Source organism: Thunnus thynnus, chromosome 1 (genome assembly GCF_963924715.1).
Source record: "Thunnus thynnus chromosome 1, fThuThy2.1, whole genome shotgun sequence".
NCBI lineage: Eukaryota > Metazoa > Chordata > Actinopteri > Scombriformes > Scombridae > Thunnus > Thunnus thynnus.
Window position 1 is genome coordinate 30,603,244 of NC_089517.1, and position 22,821 is coordinate 30,626,064.

Sequence of the window (22,821 nt, forward strand, 5' to 3'; positions counted from 1 at the left end):
CACTGTGCAAAGACTGATTCTAATTTAAGCAGCTGATATATTTCAGAAGGACAATGAGTGCCACAGTATCATGACCTTACATTTCCATATCACCTCCACCTGCATGATTATGACAAATTCCAGAAGTTACCATCTGATTACTGAAATATGAAAAGACGTAGACTTCCCAATGACTTCCTGATGACTCATAATAATATTTGGTTGCCAAGAATTCTTTTTAGTGTCTTTGTAAGTTTAAGAGAGTTGTTTTCGTTCCTGTGGGAAATAACAGTGAATAATTCTTAGAATTATAATTCTTATGACAATTTATGACACTAAACGATTCATTTAAATAGAGTAACAGTCATTTTTTCTCTAGTTGTTATTATGTTAATCACTGAGTGAATGGCTCAAGAGAGAAAACCAGTATGGTGACTAAAACATGCCCAAAAATAGCAAGCTTTTGTTGTAATAGTTTTGTTTTAGCTTCTTATCTCCTGTAGTCATGAACTAACATTATACTTTACACTTAACTAGCCCACTCTACTTCCAATTCAATTACTGTGATGGCCTATTGATCATAATTATTTCATGACATTTAATCCTATTCCAATTTAATCAAACTGAAAATTGCTTTACCCCATTGGATTTTTAAAAAATCGAATTATGTAAGACAAAATAGAAATAAAGTTGGGTAATTACATTACACAAACACAATCAAAACTGAAGTTCAATTTGTTAACTGTCTTGTCAGAATTTTTCAGGTTTGTCTGTTAAGATTTTTCTCTTTTTTTTCCCTAATATCTCTCTCTCTGTTTCTTTTTTTTGTCCTTGTGTGACTTGTTCAAACACTGATTAAGATGTTTGCTTTTTCCTGATCATGGCTTCAATCGGTATTTTTGTATTTCAACCTATTTGATTTGTATGTCTTCATGTTTACAAAAATGCCAATTAAAAGGGAAAAGAGATTAAAGGTTTGGGTGGGTTGTGATTGTGGTGGTGGTGGTGGTGGGGAGGGGATTCAGGTTTTGTACATGATGCTGTACAATTTCCCAACGACCCCACAGGGGTTGAATACCTGGGACCCCCCCACCTGTCAGTCAGATGCTCTCCCTATTTGGATAATCATGGCCTGGAGGACTGAGAACCCTCACACACATCTTACAATTTTCTACTTTTATATGAAACAACGCTGCTTTAATCCTTTAAAAATGTGAATTTAAACTCTGAAAATCCAATAAACAAAGATTTAAAAATGTGAAGTTTATTTTGTAGACCTGAGTATTGTCAGTCAGTATATTGTTATTTTATTGTGATGGTTTCACCGGAAGTGTCTGTTCTTATTGCCGTCGCCTTGACGACGGGCACACAGTCGGGACTCGCTGTCAGGAGGGTGGATGTCTAGAGCTGGTGAGCGATGCGGTGATTAATGTAACCTGTACTAACGTTTTTCTTGTGTTTTACTGACGCTGTCTGATTTCCTCCTGGTTGCGACGGCACTGACCAGTTGTTGGTCTGCGTCGGAGCTCCGCCGGGCCTCTTATATCTGCCTGTGCTCTCTCATAGCGCTCACAACCGTGTCGCAGAGAGCTAGCTGGGTAGCTAACGTTAGCTCGCTTAGCTATGCAGCTAGCCTGCCTAGTACCGATGAAACACCGATGCACCCATTATCGGACGTACTCTACTGTGGCATGCTCGTTTCCATTTTTCCTTCATAATTGAACAGTCATACCCATTGAAACACTCGGGCGGCTGTTTTCAGATAGGGCTACCAATGCATGTGGCATTTTTGTGCAACTGTACGCGCATATTTTGGGATAACAGCTCCAATTTGATCTCTGCTGATGAAGCGCATCCGCCTAGCCGAGCGAGGGAGGAGGAGCGATTGGCGGTCTCGGTTATTTCTGTTTTCATTGCCACCAAGCCTTGTGTCTGCGGGCGATGCTTCACATTTGAACCATGTCTTGACAACGGATATAACCGTGGCGATACAGGTAAAACAACGATAATAAGGTAATAGGCTTTAGGCGTTAGCAGCCACCCGGTTTGACTGCATGTCCGATAACGGACCTCGGCATTGTTGGTTTTAACTTGTGCGCCGCAGTCTGTAACGTTAATCACCCACCGTACAAAAAAACGGAATGTAGGTTAACGTTAGCCAAACGGACGACACAGACGTGATTCAGATGCTCTAGCAGAGCAACTCGTGTATGTGGTTGACGGTAGGCTGACAATATTTGTAGGCTTAAAAGAAAAGTTGATTAGCCTGCGAGCTAGCGAGCGAGTGTCTGGTTGTGTGTGGCCACTGGGCGAGTGTCACAGTCGGTAATGGGCACCGGGCATCTAACTGACCGTCTGTGTACGCTGTGGCGGATTCATGTCAGTGGCTTTTCTAATGTGTGGCATGTTGATACTGTGATTTCCGGCGGCACTGCATTTAGGGCGTTAAAAGGCCGTATTAATAGCTGCGACATAGTGTTCCCATGACTTAGGCCGTGTCATCCCAGAGAGTTTCGATGAAACCGGCTCACTGCGCTTGCGGGGATTCAGTTACACCTCCCTGCTAAATAGTGATCGAGTTTTAAAATAGTCTTATTGGATAATACAAAACTAACCAACTAATCTAGATAGTTTTCTTTCTCATTGAAGTTGCAAAATAAAATAGCTAACAGTGCTTCGCTGTTGCATTAATACCCAATCGCCCATGCAGCGGCAGTACTATTATAGAGGTGTTGCAATCGTCTCCCTCGATGCATTTCACTGATAAACTGTGCAGATATAGTGGTTTGAATGCTTGGCTCGTGTCACTGAATACCTAGGGACTATTTCTTTCATCCATTTCTATAGACAGATGGCAGAGACTCGTACTCAGAGTAGTGACTTACACAACCACAGTGATGTTGGTAACGTGGCTTTATGCTGTATAGTCTCAACAGTACAGAGGATATATCTGGAATTGCATTAATAAATGACGTTGTCCCACATTTCTCCAGGGGGTGTAGGCATCTACAGTCTAGCCAGGGATCTGTCTTTTGAGATCATGTGGAATGTGTTTCCTGTTTTGGTCGCTGGAGTGTAGAAATTAAAGACGAAGCCACTACTTATGCAGCTGCCCATAAGATTTGATCATGAAGAACAAGGAGATTGTTAATGCTCACTATTTGTAGCATTTAGCAGTTGTTGGTTTAGATTTTTTTAGTGTCTTTATTGTCGTAATGTTAGTTATGTGATTTTAAGCTGTGCATTGATACCAGGTTGTTGTCTGAAGGAAATGTTATCCAGGGCTGCGAGGCTTTCATTATGTACAGCCACTTTACTTGTGGATGAGATGTGAATGTCGGCTATTGTCATTACTTTATGGGGAAAATGCTTGTTTTAAACAGAATTGAGAAATAAAATTTTGCTAGTGGTCTTGATGACATTGACATTTGATTTTATTCTAATGTAGTGGAAGGAATGGTTTTGTTTATGCTTCTTTATAAAGCCAAAGAGTGTGAAAAATGGCCCAGTATAAAGTTAAGACCCCCTGTAGTTTAAATTGTACATAAAGTTGTTGAAGATGGTGAATGTTAATATACAGTTTTGACTGTTATTAAAACTTGAATAAAGAGTTAATAAATAATAAATTCTTAGAAATAAGCATTTGTGTTAAGGTCATGGCCTTCCTTTCATTGAGTTTTGCAGGCTTGTACAGCTTTCATTGAAGCGACCCTCAACCTACTTGTTGACATCTGCCACAGCTGTGTCACTATGGAAATACGTGCTTTGCTCTGCAAAATTCCTGTCTCTGTTTAAACTCATTCTCTCTAATGGCTGATTCAACTGGGTGCCTGAATGCTCTTCACAGTCTGTGGACCAGTGCTAAGGCCCCAGTTGTTTTTCTTTTCTTTTTTGCTGTTTGTGTTTGTCAACATGTGATATGACCAGGAGTGACACTTTTCCTCAGTCTAACATTGAATCCGGATGCATGTGTGCGGAAGTTGACCTACAGTCACAAGATTACTGTTTGTGCTTGCCTCGGGTGGAGTACAGGCCCAGCCTGTGCTGTACTGGCACTGTCTCCACAGGCCTGAATTATATTTCCTTCAACAAAGGAGCTTTCTAGTGATTCTCTTGCTGCACAGTTTTAGATTATTCGGATGAATGTCACAGGGGCATCTCTGCCGGGGGAAGGGGTGAGTTAACCCAGGCCACGATATTTTTAGAGCTGAGGAATTCTAACATTTGTGGTTGATTGTGTGTTGATTTGAGCTTACTTCTGTCAAATTGGAAATGACAGATTACTTGAATTTTTGCACTTTGTTCTTTTTAAAGCACGTGTCTGTTGCCACTTACTATTTCATCTCTGAAGTTTGAGATTTTGAAAAAAGTCGTCTTCCTCAAGATGATATCATAGGAATGACTGGCATTAGTGGAAGGAAACTAAATGTTACCTTCAGTTTGCAGCTGACACTTGGCACCTCCTTACAGATATATTCTTTGTCAGTTAGGGCTTGGTTGCATTTATAGCAGCCTTTGTCAGGGCTATACTAACTTTTCATGCCTGTCAAACCTTTATGGCAGGACTCACTGTTTGCATCTTGGTAGTAAGTGAGTTAGCTGTAATTCAAACAAATGGTCTGATGTCAAAGAAATTGTCTTATTGGCATTAAAAACAAAATATAAAAATACCTCCAAGTGTATAACATCATATTATACTTGATACAAATATTTTGACAGTATGGTTATGTAGCAACTATGCTTTGTTATTGAAATATTTTAAAACTATGATGTTATTGTAACATATTGGGACACGGTGGTTTAGATGCTTTGAAGTCTTACTTGGACAGCCATACTGTATTTGAAAGAACCTTTACTGATGGTGATCCCCCACAAAACGTACAGACAAGTTACACTTACAATCCAGTGAATGTAAAAAAATCATATTACTCCACTGGATTTAGATAAGAGAGCATTTTTTTCTTTCTGTTTTACAAACGGGACATCAAATTTAGACATTATGATAGTGATCATGTTTACTGGGAATCCTGTGCATTAAAACTAAGGAAAATGTGATAGTTAGGCCATGTTGTCCACCCCTGGCCTAAGAGTTGGAAGCACAGCACGGTTTGGATGCGGTACCATCATTGTGTTAGATAATGTCCACCTACAACACGTTTTGCCGGCGCGTGCATCAGAGAGAAGCAGGCTTGTGTGTTCTGAGTTTGTATTGTGTGACAGGATTTTCAATTGGATGCACAAAACTAACAACACTATTTGCACTGGTGTGTGTGTCGGGGGTGGGGGGGGGGGCGCGGGCGTCTGCTTCTTTTGTAACAGGGGATGTTTCAGCTATACATCTACTTCGATGCTGTTTCATCCACTGCCTGGTTAGCACAGCTGATTTTACACACCTAAACCAAATAGGCTATTTTCTAGGCAGAACAGAAGAAGAAGCAGCTAGCGGATTTACAGATGAGGGGGCGAGAGCTTGTAGCATGGGAAATCTCACCCTTGTCTCCTGGGAAACCAGTTTAGCCTGAGTTTGTGGTCAGCTATTTGCCCCTCAGTCAAATGTTCCCAGTGAGATGCATGAACGCTTGTGCACTAGAGATGATCAAATACAACAAGAATCAAGGCTACCATGAAACTCTCATGTAATGTGATACTTGTCTTTATTAATCCCTGCTGGAAACATTTTGCTTTTGCTTTTCCATGAGGTTGTCAGAAGTCAGGGTCAGCTACCAAACAGCAAACAGTGGAGTTGAAAGAGATTTGGTACGTTGATCAAGGGCACTTCAGCTGTGGCTCGAACCAGCGTCCACTGTTAAAAAGCATGGTTTCTGACGCTACACTCCGCTGTAGTCTGCTGTTATCATACCTGTCAACGTATTATACACATACGCTCTTCAAGCCATCAGCAGTAAAGGAGACTTTTTTTTATATAACTCACAATTACCTGTGTTTAATGTACTTTCTGGATTTTCTGGTGTCAAAATAGCAGTTTTATTGGTTGTGTGACCGAGCCTGAATTTCTGACTTTTATGGCACCTAACATGTAAGAATAAATTCTTACTTTTGTCCTGGCTAAAAATACAGCACTCTGGTGGCTGGCATGTAGCACAACCTGCAACCTCAGTATATAGCCTGCTCAATATAGGCTGAGGGAAGCATTTTCATCCCCACAGGTTGCCACCAGCCTTTCATGAATGGAACTGACGTCAGAGCCTTTCATCACAGCTCTCACTTGTTGAAACCCACTGGCTGGGCACACTAAACACACTCTATTGTACACTGCTATTCTGGAGAGGATATCTCAGCTAATTCTGTTTGCTTACAGTCTAACACTGAAAGGCATGTATGCTTTTTATGCAAAAGCTCTGATTAGATCAAATCAGATGAGTCTTTTATTTGTTGGCATTTGTGTGTCCACTGATAAGTCCGTTATCATCTTGATTCCCTTGGGACTTGAATGCAATTAGTAAATTCATAGTTTCTTTATTCTTTCTTATGGTGTTGGAACATATTTGATTAAGGCAAAGGCACATGTTGAAATGTGTGTTTGTGTATGCGACACAGACCTGTGGGGCCCTCAAGTATGTCCTTTGTTAAGAGTGGCCTGTCTGCTATTTTTATTGGAGCCATAAGCTACTTACAATGTCTGTTATGACATTACAGGTTAGCCTAATATTATCCAGCCTGTTCACCAACTGTATCAGCCTCTTGACTGATGCGAGGTATTAGGTTTTGTCCTAACTTACTCAACAGTGGTTTGCTTCAGCAGCAGGGGAAGTTCAACCATTGCTTTAGAACTTGCAGAAGGTGCCAGGAAATACAAGAATTGACTACGATTTCACAGAAAAGTGAATATGAACGGCTTTTTTTTATGATAAGAGTATCAAAGTAAATGTATTTTTAGCTCCAAACCCACAGAACAAAAATGGGGACCCAAACAGGATTAGTTGTGGAAACAAAACCAAACATTACCCACAGCCACCAAAACCTACAGCTGCCTACAAAGGAACTCACCATATTGATGACAGAAAATCTATTCTCGCAGTTAATATTAAATCTTAGCCAAGGCCTTTATTTTTCTCTTCCTCTCACAAAGTCATGCAGCTGCATGTGTGAGTGTGCGTGTTTTTTTTTTTCTGTGTGCTGGTATGAAGAGACCAGGGCCTGCCACAATACTCTCCTTGTGTTCTGTGGGCAAGAGGAGCCTGGCTCAGCTCCTGTCACACAGTTGCTCACGGCACTTGTCCTTGTCATTTGGACTGACCTCCTCGACCTGTCTGCAGATTCTCAGACTTCACTGTAGTTTATCTGCTCTGAGGAATGTCTTGAGTGGAGCTTCTCCCAACAAACACAGATTCTGAATCTTGTTTTTCAAAACTCAATTAGTACATTTTTATACATGTATGCTTTACACAATGACATGATATTTTGAGGCGATGTTTTGCAATGTGCGGTTGGTTTTCCTGACCTGCTTTTTTGTGCTCGTTTGAACCCACATTAAGAGGGTTCTGGGGAAATGCATTCCTTTGCTTCATTGGCAACAGATGTAGGGGAGAACATTTTTTTTCTTTGAGCTGAACCTTTTGGAGTTTCTAAAAACAGTGCGGTGTGGACCGTAGGGCAGCTGTTTTGCCCATGGAGGCTGAAATAGACTTCATGAGAGAGCTAATGCCGGGCTTGTGGCTAGAGCGTCAGAAGGCCTGTGTTTTCCTCACAGTGGCAGATGGATAAGGAGCTGTCAGCATGGGTAACAGCTGCCCCATCCGCAGCTATTAGGCTACCTTGCTGTGATGTGACGGCCACACAAATATGGCCGTGTATCCAAAAGTAACTCCTATAATGAGTGGCAATATCCTGAACATTACAGAAGTGGGCTTGTGACCGTAGGGTTGGCTGCTTCATTTCGTCAAATCTGTTGGGAAACACTGTGTGTGTGTGTGTGTAAGGGAATAAAATAAATGGCAAATGCTTCTCTACAGCCAGTGTGAAGGTGCCTTTGAGCAATGGTGCTAGTATGCTCGAGTGGATCTGCTCAGCGGCCAGTACTGGAAGGATGCAGATGTACTGGGCACCATCCCAGGTGTGAAGTGAAGGTTAGTGAAGGTTAAAGCAGAGGGTGTATGCATATTCAGAAAAGCCTCCCCAAAGAGCAATATTCAGTGTTGTTTTTGAGGCTTAGATTTAATCTTCAAAGTGAAAACAAAAAGGATCTCATTAGTATTTTGGAGCTTGTCACAATGTGCTAGAATGCTACTGCTTTAAAAAAGGTTATTCAGGTTGTCTGTTGGTAGCTGCAGTTGTTTGCCTGGAGGTTTTCTCTAACAGGTAAATCATGCTTGGTACTATGATTTACTACATACCCATACCCAATGACATACTTGGCTTGACGTTTTTGTTACTGGCGACAGGGAGCTTGCTCCAGGAAACCTAAGCCCCTTCCTGTTGAAGCTGAGCAGCTGACATGAACGGTGAGCGTGGAAGTAGCACTAACATTAGCCCTAAGCAGCGCCTGCCGGAGGAAGGACATTAAAGTGGGCTGTAGGGCTGCCCCCGACCAAAGATTTTCCTAGTCGACTAATAGTCTTTAGTTCAAGCCGTTGGTCGACTAGTCGTGACACGTTTATGATATGAATTGAATTATTAAAATATATATTTTTTGGGGAATTAGAAAATGGTTAGAGTTCCAGGGCTGACAAAGAATGTTATAAGTAACATTGTTAACACTGAGCTACATTACATATATGTGATATTCTGTTATCACAATGGACTCAGTGATGAAGTTACGCCATTGGTCATGGTCCTGGCATAACTTCATTGGTTGCCTTGGCCGGGTGTCGCCACCTTCTGTATTCATTGTTTCAAATTAAAAGCCCTTTAGCTTTTCATACATGGTAAAGGATGCAGTGAATCACAAAACTTTAAGTCATGGATCGGACCATTTTTCAGATCAGCAAGAAACCCCCCAAAAAAACCAAATATAACTTTGCTTTCCATTTATTCTGTAAAACACTTAAAGCAAGGAACTTTTTCCCATGGTCTTAAATGAAAACATTCAAGATGTCCAATGTTTAAATAAAATTAAAGTGCATTATGAGGCATGATACCTTCTTCCTTTAAACATGGTAATGAATGAAACAATAGCCTGTGTCCACATCATCAAAACTTGATGATAACTTACAAACATGAACACACGTCTTGTCCTGCAGCTTAGCTTGTTGAACGAGCCACCAAACAATCACAGAGGAAAAGAGCACCGCTAATGTCATTTAGCAGCTAGATAGCTAAACGGTGTGTAAACATGGTCGTTGCTCTTCAAAATCCCTGTTAGCGACACACTGTCTGTCCATGACTTGTAGCTACAGCACTGTGTTTACTTTGTCTCCAATGAGACATCAAATTTTGCAATTTATCCGCGGTTCACATGCGTGCCTAACTGTGGGGGGCGATCTCTAACGATCACAGGTCCACCACATTCTGTTACACCACTATACACGGTCCAGCCATACTAGGTTTTCACCTAATTTTGCCAAGGCGCAGCTCCTGAATGGAGTTTGAGTTTTTTTTTTTCCTGGGACTAACAGACCAATGAAAACTTGGTTGACTAAGACTCTTCTCATTGACTTATGGTTGGTTGACTATTAGGGGGCAGCCCTAGTGGGCTGGCACAACTCCAGTGCATCCGGAGGGACTCTCCTATCACATGTATTTGTTTGGGTGCAATCTCTTAATACAGTGAGCCCTGCAACAGGAAGCTGACAGCCAATAGAGCCACCCCGAGAAGCCAGAAGGCCTCATTAATATTGATGCCATGTCTGCTTCTCTTGGGATAACCTCTGCTTGCAGAATTTTATAACTAGGAAGGAAATGTAGACCGGTAACACTCTCTAATAAAGTTACATAGATAAATTGTATCTGCCTGGAACAGCCATGCAACAAAGAAAGTAGCCCACAATTTTCTCTAAAAAAAAAAAATCTGGCTTTGGTATTCAGGCTGAATGGACAGTGACTCACTGCCCTTAATCAGTTCCTGCATTTGTTATTCACTTAGTTGAGAAGTGTGGAACCATAAACTACATAAGAAAGGGTTTCTACTCTCAGAAACAAAATACTGGTCAAATACTGGGGGGTGGGGAGGTGCTGAGCCAAACTTGGGAGAGACTCAGCAGCCAGATATTTCTGCGTTCTCTGTTTACAGTAGGAACGGCTGAGATTGACACTAAAATGAGAATAGCTGGTCCACCTTAAAGGTCAGTCCACCTTAAGTGAGCCTGGTCAGGTTAGGCTAACCCATTGTTGCTAACTCCAGGGCTAACCCTATTCACTATTCCAGTGACAACAGACGTGACTTTTCTTGGTTTGAGAAGCTGCAGCATTTAATAACTGACACACTGTAGCCTGTACTGAACATTTACTGCCAGATTGACAACTTACTGCTAACCTTCTCTGCTCTCTCGCTCTCTCGCGATTTGATGCACTAGTCAATGACTCAAAACAATTCCAAAATAACTTAGGGTGTTGTCGTGTGCACTCAGTGTGCGAATGAAATCATTAGTAGCCCATTGATATTAATGATCATGGGAGATTTTTGCAGCAGTGCTTATAATTCTACAGCGGCGCACTCCCACTGCAGCATGAATATAGAGAAACACTGAAATGATGAGATGTGACATCAACGGATGTCAAACTGACTGTGGATTACCACTGCTAATTAACAAAAATGCTAAATGTTTTCTCAAAGATTAAATATTTATCTTTTGGTTTTCCAAACCACTTTTCTAAAGCTGTCTCACCACTGGCCACACTAATTGTTTTAATTATTCCAAGCTGTGAGCAGCTTTAACATTTCACTTTGCATTGCATGTGAACATGTGACAAAATTCGATTTATGAAAAACAAAATGATTATATGGAAAGTACAGACTAAACAATGATGTCCAGTTGTGTTGTCTGTGGTTGCCTTACTGACCTGTTCAGCTCTCTTCCAAATACCTTGACTCACGTACTGTATTTCCGTACACAACTGCCAACAGTGTGAAAGTGTGAGAACTGGAGTGATTAGCCTCAGGCTAGCTAAGCTCAGGTTTCCTGTTTACCTTGCAGAAGCTAATATCCTATTAACTATGTCAACTAGTAGGCTTCATGGGGCAAATGGCTAATTCTCACTGTGGCTGTAATCCCTGGGATTTAGAGGTTAGCACTGTTGCACTAGTTAGCTTCTCTCAAACTGCCACTGAGTAACAAGCAGACGGTTGGCAAGTACTGTCCACCTGGAAAATGCTTCTTAAACTCGATCCCTTAAAGATGCAGTGGCTAGAATTTGGTGGCATCTAGCGGAATGGACTTGGCAGAAATTGATTATGATATTCATAAGTATGTTTTGATTAGTGTATAATACCATGAATATAAGAATCATGTTTTTGTTACCTTACAATGAACTCTTTATATCTACATAAGAAGCGGGTCCTTTTCCACGGAGCCCGCCATGTTGCACCACCATGTTTCTACAGTAGACAAATCAAACACTGGCTCTAGAGAGGACCTTTTGTGTTTTTTGCGAGTTTCGCAGCCACTGTAGGTTCTCCTACACACTTGGAAGGGGAGACTGAGGGGAGGGGTATTCAGTTGCTTGAAATCTGGGACCTCACTGCTAGATGCCACTAAATCTTACACACTGCACCTTTAAGAGTTGTCAGTGCACTGTACCTTGAATTTATTGGCCCAGTTTTTGGTTGATGGTGTGTTTTTGTTTGCAGTGCAGAAAACCTTTTTTTTTTTAAACTCCTGGTTGTGGCCAAAAATCTGATAAATGACTATGGATAAGTGTCCAAATGTATATCTGTGGTGTGATTTATAGTACAGCTACAAATAAGTCTGATTACAGATTAAGTCCACTCATAATTACACCCATAGGAAAACACAAGGGGATAAACATGGAGGCAATGAATCTCTTGAATCGGGGCTAAAAAGTTTAAGAAGTGTGTTCAGTCAAATTAAAAAAGTTGAATATTTTGGTACACAACATCTCAGCAGTCTGGTTCCTGGCTTCAAAGGAACCATGCAGCTATTTTGTAAACAAAAAAAAGTTTGCCTTCTAAGTCTAAGAGGTAAACAAGTAAGGCTACCACTCTAGTATAAGTGTGTATGTCTTAAATATTAACAACTTGCCTGTTATTAAATGTTCAAAGTATGGGAAACACGTCTCTGTTGTCACTCCATGACTTCATTTCAGGAGGTCACTAGTTTCCCTCGCCTCTGTCTTTCCACTCGACTAGGGACAGATTTTTTTTTTCCCTTGCCGGGCGTACCCCACTGTTTGTGAAAGGAAGTGAGGTTTGAAGGTCAGCAGAACATTGGCGGGGATGCGGTAAGGCCACCACACAGCTGTTTAGCGTACAATGACAGCAGACTGGATGGTGTTATCTTGTTTGGGACAGTATTTTTTTTTTTTTTTCCCCTACAAGTTGCTTTTCCTGACTCATCCCAAAACACAGAAGCTTTCAGCATGGTGCTACACGATAACATAGTCTGAATGTTCCACAGAGAGATAGCCCCGCTGTGTAGGGAGCTGTGTATCTCACTGATAAGTCTTTCATGTTGATATTTGGTGTCCTATTAAGTGCAATATCATCAAGAGTGTGTCTGTATCAACCTCAGAGCCTACTGGCGCTCTACATAGCAAAGCAACAAGATAGTGGTGGGTTCTGTGAAAGCTACTCCTATAGTATAACAGTACAGTATCAGTATAACACAAAATCTGAACATCGAATCCTGTTTCCCAACAAAACCTTTTCCTGTTCAGATTTTTTCACTTTTTCCAATCTATGTCCATTTTAGAGTGATGGAAATACAAAGAAGACAAAATACTTTGTGACACTGATTTCAGATTGACTCAGACAGTTTTTTTGTATAGTTGTATTTTAGGGCTAGTACTGCATTATTTCACAGTTTTTATACAGTGAAGAAATGTCCTTACCGGTGTTAAATGTGACTTTGTGAAACCTGCAGAATGTAACCAGCTGACCTTTGCCTGTCTTTTAGTTAGATTACCGCTGTTACTTTAAATAAGAGATGTGTTCAAGTTCCCCTTGATCGTGACAATGACAAATATTATATTCATAATTAAGTGAAAAGGCCAAAGGGAGAAATACAAGTCATATAATGTTTGGGTATTGAAAGAGAGTATTGTGACTCCTACTATGTGTAGCTCAACAGACCTCTCAGTGTCCTTCCAACAATGGCTTCTTGCAGGAATTTCTCTTGCAGCTGTGTTCTGCTAAACCAGACACTGCCAGAGATTCTTTTCAGAGACGCTCTCTGTGAGGTATGGTGTTAGTAATCGTCTAGAAATGTACAACTTTAAACCACAGCTCTTTACCAAACTAATATAATATTACCACCGAGTTGAGACAAATGTGGCTGAAATCATCCTGAACCAATCAGGGCAGGAAAATAACAGTTTTTATCTGTCACTACAACAATGGATTCTTCCCGAAATATGCTTGTTACACTTTATGGCTGTGGTTTGGTAGTATCACAGTGTTGCTTTCACTATAACTGAACAACACTATAACAAGTTATTGTGTAGCTTTAGCGTTTTAACCATGAAGTAGACATGCTCGACTGCACAAATCTCAACACTAAACTGCATGGATTGTAACAAGATTACAACTTCACATTGAATAAAGTCTTTGTTACATATTAGTCACTCTAAAGAGTTTCTCAATTTCGTGTGGTTACTGTATAAATGTTACCTTTTGTTGTTTAACAACTTTATCTCTGAGGGAAAACAGAACCAAGAAAATCATGTTGTACATACTGACTAGAAGATTCAGTATATTAGGTTTGAGACATGAAAGGCAGAAGTGAAGTGGTACTAACACTAATAAAATGTAAGATCAGTTTTATCCTTATATAAGCAGTATGAGTGAAACAGTAGAGCAAGTAGAGCAGACTTCCGAAACAATCAGTAACTTGAGTTTGTGACTGATAAGTTCGGCCTTGGTGCAACATGTTACAAAAGTGGAGCAAGGCACCGCTACACTGCTTGCAAACAGTCTTGTGTCATTCATGTGCAATGCAGAGTGTTTCCTCTAGGTTAGTGGATCATTTGGGAGTGGCCTAGCTACTAAGGGCTAAAGTCAAAGAGTTGACATATGTCAAAACTACTGATGCTGCATTTATTGGCCTTTTTGCCCACGCTCACTTGGTGCAACTTCATGCTTTGATTCAAGATATAAAAATATCTTGATTGGCACCCCATGCCCTTTAAATGGGTTCTTAAATGGTAGAAAAATATTCATAGAATGACAATTCTGAATCTCATTTCTTAGATATTTTTTTCAACTCTATGACGCATTAAGATATATTCTTGTATTGCAAAAATTGGGGATGTGATCCTCTGTTATTGCTCACAAATCACATAACTTCTGCTTTCAGTGACCTGCTTATGAGGTTTTTATATTATTTGTTACTAGACCAACATTTTTTTTTTGATTGGATTTTTTTTTCTTCATATTTGTGTTCCTGTTACTCTATGTAACATATATGCTTGTCATTAAATTTGAATAAAAACTTTACATGTAATATTTGTCAGTATTTTTTTTATGAAATTGCTACAAGCTGAATAAAGTAGCCGCTCATCTATTGTTATGTTTTGAACTGCAAAAAGCAGTCCAAATTATTTTGGGGTGTAACATTAAAACAGTTGAAATGAAGCTCATCCTTCCTCTGTGACATGATATTAACCCTCTCTTCTGTGTCTCTGCCCTTTCCTCCCTTAGGAAATGACCTAGAGGCCTTACAGATACATTTGTGCTTTTGTCGCTCTAATCTGCATCCGCGGAGAACAGCGAAATCTGGAAGCACACTTGTTTCCGCGGTGAGTAATATCTACCTCAGCCAGCAGACGAGGGAGAAACCAGGAAGCTGGTGGAGACTTCAGACAGGCAGACGGAGCTATCAGCTGGCCACTTGCTCACTGCCTGCCGAGTCCTGCTTTGTGAAGAGGATTTGAGACGGACTGGATCTGTCTGCCCTTCGCCTCCCACAGCTCCTGTACCAGCCAGTACACAAGAAGAGCCGAAGCCACATCCTCTGATTCCAGCATTTAATCATTTTGTTTTTTGTATTATTGTCATTTTCCCTCCGTGCTGTTGACCAGTGTCTCATTTTCCTTGGATTCACTTTTCATTTTTGCTTTCAACTTGTAACATTTTTTTCTACTTTTATTAGCGCAGGCTGGTATAGGTTATATATGTACATACATATGTGTATATATTCTACATACTGTATGAAGAAGGATTTTTTTCCCCATTCTGAAGGAAAGTTAATGCACTTTAAAACTTGGTTGTAGTATCACTTAAAGTAAATTAAGGAGTGTTTTTGACTTTTCCTCCCCTATTATGATAAGTTTGTTTGAAGCTGGAAACGGAGAATCTGGAGGTGTGTCTCTGCGGTTTTTTAAGCTGGGGCTGATGTGTCTGCAGCAGGGCTGCATGTAAGCATTTCACTCAACCTGCCAGTCTTTTTGATTGCCCTCCGACCTCACCCAGGCACACTGAGATGAGCCTCTGGCAGGTGGAATCCTTGAGCTGTCTTTTTACGTAACTTGAACAGTTTCAGGACTGGTGGGTTTAGTGTTTTTGTAAGGAGAACCAGAGCACTTTGTGGGGATAAAAACAAAAAACAGGAGCTTCCGGTGCTGTTGCACCACTTATGTATTGTTGTAGTGCGCAGGAAAGTAAAATGGACTACAAGCGTCGCTTTTTGCTCGGCGGGTCCAAGCAGAAAGTGCAACAGCACCAGCAGTACCAGATGCCTGAGCTGAGCCGGACCCTGAGCGCCTCCCTGGCCTCCTCATGCTCGGCCTCTTCACCCATTGGCACAGGGGTGGGCATGCCTGGAAGCTGCCACCAACCTCCCTCTGGTGCCACAACTGCGGTTGCCGACATCCAGCAAGGTATCTCTAAATACTTGGATGCCCTCAACGTGTTCTGCCGGGCCAGCGCCTTCCTCACGGACCTGTTCAGCAGTGTGTTCAGGAACTCTCACTATTCCAAAGCAGCTATGCAATTGAAGGACGTGCAGGAACACGTCATGGAGGCGGCCAGCAGGCTGACTGCAGCAATAAAGCCTGAGATTGCCAAGATGCTGATGGAGCTGAGCGCTGGGGCCGCCAACTTCAAAGACCAGAATGACTTCAGCCTGCAGGATGTTGAGGTAGGTTCTCACCCAGAACTAACACACCATCCCCCTATAACTACTTGTTGAACTACTTTATATACGGGGGTATGTCACGTTGTGTTGACTTAACCAGAATGACTTTGTCTCATGTCGATTTCCACTGAATACATAAAAGTCTACTGTTTGCACTCCTGGAAAGAATTGGTAAAGCTAACAACCGGAGGTGCTGATTTTAAGCACCACATAATTTATCATATTCATTTACCCATGACTCGTCTTCTAGCAGTGGTGCTAAGATGCTAAGCTGCACTCTGTCAGAAGTCTGGCTCCATGAATCAGTGTTTCCCTGCTCAAATAGGATTCTCACGCCCAGTATTAAGCTGGTGTGAGGATCTGAGGGTGAGGTGTGAAAAACACTGAGGATGTGAGAAGAAAAGTCATCTTTTGTCACTCTGAATACCACACCACCTTCCACAGCACTCAATTTGCTGATGCATAAAACGTGAAACACTGTAGCCAAGGTGTTTTTCATGTAAGTTTAATGGGGGAGTGGGAGACTGATGCACTAAATAACACCATGGTTTAGCTGTGACGTGAGAATCATCTTCACTCTCTGTCTCATCTTCCCCCATTATGTCTCTCTCTCCTTTTACACTGTTGTTTTTGTCCTTTTGTCACACCTCAATGATTAATCGAGAGATTTTTAGTTTTCCCTAAATGTCACAGAGGGATATACACACGCGTCTGACCATTAATTCCACGCTAGTTTATCTGTGGTTGTCACCATTTACACAAGAACCAGGTCTGCATCTGCACTGTGTCATATCTTGTATGAATGTATTTGCTCAACAGAGCTGATGGCTTTATTAAAAGGGACAGAACATGAACATTACTTAGAAGAGTGGACCTAATGGCTGAGATGACTGGAAGTCACTGTCAACAATAACAGTAGTAGTCTATGGTTGTTATAGAAACCCCTGTTGACCCTTCCTACCAAAGCAAGACTGTGTCAGACCCATTTAAAACCCAGGTCAGGAGGTTCATGAAGCCAGGTTGGAAAACACATGTTGACACTGTCATACTTCAAACACAGGTTCATGTCAGGTTACTGGTTCAGTCTGAAACGGGCACCTGCAAAAGATCAAGACACAGACGAAAAGGAAACAGGTTTTCCTTCTTTGAGAAGTAAACCATGAATTGATAGTTGTGATGGAAAATCTCAATTACAGTATTTATCAGAGCAAGTCCAATGATCAATTTTGCTGTAATCGAGCTGCCTTAAGAGGTGGTCTCTCGTGATGTGCTATGTACCACACCCAAGCAGCCCCCAGCCTGAACCCCATCCTTCCCTTTTCACTATTTTTTAAAAAAATTTTTTTTACTACATCTGTTTATTATTCCTCCATTTGATGCATAGCTGTGAGCCTGTGGAGCTCCGTGTGTGTCTGTCCACTGTCCTTCACTGTTTTCTTTGACAGCAAATAGGGCTGCACAATTAAATGTGTATTACCACATTGTGACAATAGTTCAGTAGTTACTGTGATTTTTATTCACTTATAATACTAGCAATTACAAAAACCCCATAATGCAGAGATACAAGTTCTAAATGACAAACTTTTTTAAGTATGTAGTGCAAGATGTTAAGACCTTGTCTAAATCCCATCCAAACTTTGGATCCATTCACAACAAACAAACAGACAAAATCCACAACAGTTCCAGGCTGATACTCCTCTCCACAGATAGTATACACACTACTACACAAACCACAGACACCATAGGAAATGGCTAAAGAAAGATATTTTAACAATTTACATGTAAATATTAGCTGAACCAAGACCATTTACACATTTATATATACTTTCCTCCTCTGGTCTATCATCTTGACCACCAATTCGTCTCGAGTTTCCTTGCTTGCTGGCGTTCAGACTCCCCAGTTTCACTCTCCTCATCAACTTCCTCTTCGCTTCAGCAGTATATTTGCATCAACAGTGGTTTCTCTGTTTCACACATCAATATTCATATTAGTACTTACTAGGACTTGATCTGTGGTCAACTATGGCCTATTCAAGACTTTTAAATCAAATTTCCATTATATATGATATCTGAAAAAAATGTAGCAGCGTGCTCCAGGTGACTGTATATAGGTGAAGCACTGTAATATAAAGCAAAAATAATGGGGATTATCAACAGATTTTCCATAATCCTTTAGCATGTAGCAGGGAGTGGGTAGATGGCTGCGGCCAAGACACTGGAGGGACTGCTGGACCTCAGTGGATGTGGCTGAGCCCAAAACAGGAAACACTTTTGCACCGCAGTCGGTAAATCTGACTCTCTGTGGTCTTGGATATGCACAGATGAATATTAGAGGAAGCCCAAGTCTGTGAAAGTTTAGACCGCATGGCTTGGCACTCACACTTGCTGTCTGGCCCCGGGCATAAAGGGTACGGTTGTTTAAAGCAGAGAAGGAAACTACACTAATACTTAACTTTACAATGGCCTTATTCCAGTGTGTTCGTTGTATTAACCTCTGAGGGGAAAAAAAACTGCACGTACACAATGTTATGTTGGTAGAGTTCAGAATAATGTGTGTGTTACATGGGAACAAAAAATTATTTGTTTTGTCTAATAACTTTCTTATTTGGAAGTATGAACTCTCTCACTAAAAAGTGAAAAGCTGAGGAAGATCAAGTGACCAAAACGTGCACCCGAAATCAATTTAACTTGCAACAGCCTTTATGATTCTATGATGAGTCATCTATGGCTTTGGTTCTTATTCACTCAAGTGGAGCTTTGTTTATAAGTTGATATCTACACTACTATCTCCCATGGTTTATTTTGTAGATGAAGAGAGCTCAGTGTACACACAGATTAAACTTGTTTAGATCTAATAATAATGATCGCAGCTAATTCAGCCAATCCCTTACGATGTGTTGTGTTTGTGACTGTAAAAGGGATTTTCCTATGTCTGCATGCGTTGAGGAATGCTGTTTGGCAGCTGTTTGTATTATGAGGTCTTCAAAAAGAACCAAATGCATTTCTGAGTTTGGGGAGTTGTGGTATGTGAGTATGTGGCTGCTCAGAGTGACGCCACTGCCAAATATGCATGAAAATGTCACGGTTTGTTTAGAGGCCGTTTGTCGAGCTTGTAAGTTTAGACCACAGAGTGAAGAGCAAGAGGCAGACAGAGAGGTCTTCACAACCTGAGAGACCTTCACGGCTGCTCTAGTCGGACAACTGCATAAGCACTCCCAGCCAACCCCAGAAAAACAACCCCATGGGGTAAAGCTGTTAAAAATCACTCTTGGCATCTTTGAGATGCAGCATACTTGCAGGTGGGGCTGTGGCTCAGGAGGTAGAGCAGATCATCCCCTAATCGCAGGGTTTACCATTCGAATCCCGGCTCCAAATGTCACAGTGTCCTTTGGCAAGACATTGAACGCCAAATTGCTCCCGATGGTCATCAGTATGCAAGTGTGTGTGTGTGTGTGAGAGAGAGAGAATGGATAAATGAGAGGAAAAATGTAAATCACTTTGAATGAGAGCACTGTATAAATGCAGTCCATTCAACATAGTTATTGAGTTGGATTTAAACTTACAAGGCTGACCAGCCTTTCAAATCGAGGTAAAGCAAGGCTAACAAGGCTAAACAGGTGTGTGATAACTGGTTTCAAATAAAAGATAGGGAAACCTGCTGCTCATGGGCTGGTGTTATGCCCTTCCAAAATATCCCCACTTCACCAAACCACATTGCTCATTTAGCTGATGAGATCGTATCTAGTAAGGCTGCAACTAATTCATTTTCATCACAGTATTAATATTGATTAATCTGATTCTTTTCTGTATTAATACTTTTATCTATAAAATTTCAGAAAATAGTGAAAAAGCCCATCACAACACCCCAAAGCCCAAGATGAGGTCTGCTTATTGCTTGTTTTTTTGAGCAACAGTTCAAAACTCAAAGATATTCAGTTTACTAAGCAGGAAATGTTTTGCTCTTCATAAATAACTTTAAGAATGAATCAAACATGAAAATGGTTGCTGGTGAATCGATTAAGTTTCAGTTCAAGAGCACTAACTTATGTAAGCAACCAGTTCTAAGAAATTCAGGGGTCAGGACATTTGTGATCCTACAATGTTCCTGTTTTTTCACGTGATTTTATAAAAGGGAAGACGCAGAGGACTTCAAATTAAGAGCCAGGTCACCAGCAAAAGACAGAGATTGACTGTTGACTTTAACCAACCATGATAGGCTGCTTGTTTTTTTTCACAGGTCAGTCAGCGGTGCAACATGACCATCTGGTTATGATAAAAGCCTCACACTTTGTTTCCCTAGAAGAGGTCTAGATCTCAGGAACACTGCTCTCCTAGATTCGGGGCACTGATAGTGCAGGTGTTCTCAGAAAATAGAAGTATAAAAGTTGATTGATTCATGATTCGCCTTGTTTGGGCTTGAGAGGGGCCCGTTGTCGGCTTGGCTGTGCTGCACTCTTATTTCTCATATTTTCCATGACTGTGTGGGATACTGCACAGCCAATCACATGTGTTATCCATTATCTTGTGCTGTAGCCATGTCCTCATTTTTTTTCCTCACTCGGTTATTGTGGACGACTTTTGAGTAACGCTTTGAATTGTCAGCTTGTGCTCCTGCTATCCTGTGATCTTGATTAGGATACACTGCATATGTTGATATCAGTTTGCATTATCCTCATTATCAGGCCATGTGTTCCTTCTGTTATCTATTATTTGTCTGTTTTGCATACACACATAATCCCCATTGACTGATTGAGTAGTGATTAGTTGCTCAACATTGACGACGGGAGCAGGAATTTCTCATCTTGTGCACTCTGGATGTGAGCTTGTGTTTATCAAACCTCCCAGAGTGAGCTGGAAGCAGGCAGAGGGATAGGCAGTATATCATCTTATTTTATACATGTGTGCTGAGTTGGAAGAGTAAGACTTGCATTTTACTCTGGTTGTTTTCTTTCCAATCAAACACATAAAACCTGTCTCATTTTAGTAGCATAATAAGGAAATGATGAAATAAAAATCCCATGATATTTTTGTTGTATCATGCAGCACTGGTCAACACACTGACTCAGGATTACTGAAAAGGCTCTCAAATTTTGTTTTTTTTTCCATTTTCATTTTTCACATTTCACACAGTTTGAAAATAAAAAAAAAAAAGTTTCTTTGCATATTTCTTCAAAACACTAGATACTCATGGCACGGTAGCAAGCAGGTTTCTCTATGTAAACATGTTGTCAGGGATAAAGACACTGGCTTTTTATCCTTTGACCTTTTGGTTCTGGGATAGGCTGCCTGACCGGTTATCACTAGCAAGAGAAATACTATTATTTTTATTTATTTGTTAAAAGGGATCTTAGGAATAATAGAAATATGGATATTCCTGCCTTTTTAAAGATTGACTGATCTGGCCTTCAGGTCAGTAAATACCTTGACATAATATATTTTTTGTATTTTTTGGGGCATTTTGGCTTTTTGACAGCAGATGGTAGAGAGGGGACAAGAGAGGGAGAATGACAACAAAGGTCGTATCAAACTGGGGATACTGCAATTATAGATTACATATAGCATATTCTATACGATTACATAGTATATGGTATGGTGTCTTAGCCACTAGGCCATCAGGACACCTCAGCATTAGTTAGTTTTAAATTAAACCCAGTAGAAATAATAGAAATAGAAATAACGATCCATCCACTAGCTGAGATGGAAAAAAGCAGTGAAGCAGGCAGCAAAATTCCAAAGTTGTGGCTCAAACATTCCATAGAGGACGATGGATTTGCCATCACGTCCTGTTTTGTAGTTGTTATGAAAACAATGAAACTTCCAGCAAGGGGAGGTTTCATGCCTTCAGTCATTTACGTACGTTAGTTTTGGTTGCTATGAAGTGTGGTGTTGAGGAATGAACGCCGCTGTGACTTGTTGTTCCTGTCTGCCATCAAAAGCAGCAGCATATTTCTGTCTTTACAACTCAGCCTCCCCCTTGAGATATTTTCAGCAGCTACCTGAAAAAGAAAACCCTGTGACCATGGAGGACCCTATGGTGTCCTGTTTCTCTTATTTTGCTAGCAGGACAACAAACAGCCTCTAAGCCTGGGCTATTCTGTCACCAAACAAACACACACAGTCGCAAACTGGGTAGGTGTTGAGTGATGTATGTCAGTCTGAGATATTTGGTGTATTTCAGCAGTGTTGTTATACTTATAAGTATATATAATATATCTTTTTAATATATTTTTACATTTAAAATATACACAGAGACAGAGGAAATGATGTGGAAACCTGTACAACACTTCTGAACCACAAATCCATATGTGGTCAAGGTTGATGTTTCTCAAGTGGTGCCTTGCTTTCCCTGGAGTGTCATTGTTTTGTCCACAAAGAAACAGTGTTTCAATTGCTAAAACCAGTTTTTACAGTTTTTCTTTTTTTCCTACACTAGGATAAAAATAAAATGTAAATGAGAGGCAATGATTAAAAGGCAGAAGTAGATATGTCTATAGCAGAATTTTAAATATTGATATTGTATTTCAAACTAGGCCTCTCTTTTTGGCTCACACTCTCTCTCTCTCTCTCTCTCTCCTCACAGACACATGCACACATACATATTCAGTTAAATGTGTTCTCCTTCTGCCTTTTGCTT

At 40.7% G+C, this 22,821-nt stretch overlaps 1 protein-coding gene across 2 annotated transcripts in view; it reads left to right on the forward strand.

Moving 5' to 3' along the window:
• The first annotated feature begins 1,321 nt into the window (after positions 1-1,321).
• LOC137186374 (granule associated Rac and RHOG effector protein 1-like) overlaps positions 1,322-22,821 on the forward strand; it is a 34,888-nt gene continuing 13,388 nt past the window's right edge. The window contains exons 1-2 of one of the 2 annotated variants that reach the window (XM_067595257.1): positions 1,322-1,389; positions 14,753-16,190. In XM_067595257.1, the coding sequence (XP_067451358.1) occupies positions 15,687-16,190 (504 nt within the window). In that variant the 5' untranslated portion in view covers positions 1,322-1,389; positions 14,753-15,686. Of the gene's footprint in view, positions 1,390-1,879; positions 1,974-14,752; positions 16,191-22,821 lie in introns of those variants that run through there. The other variant, XM_067595267.1, reaches the window with a different exon arrangement.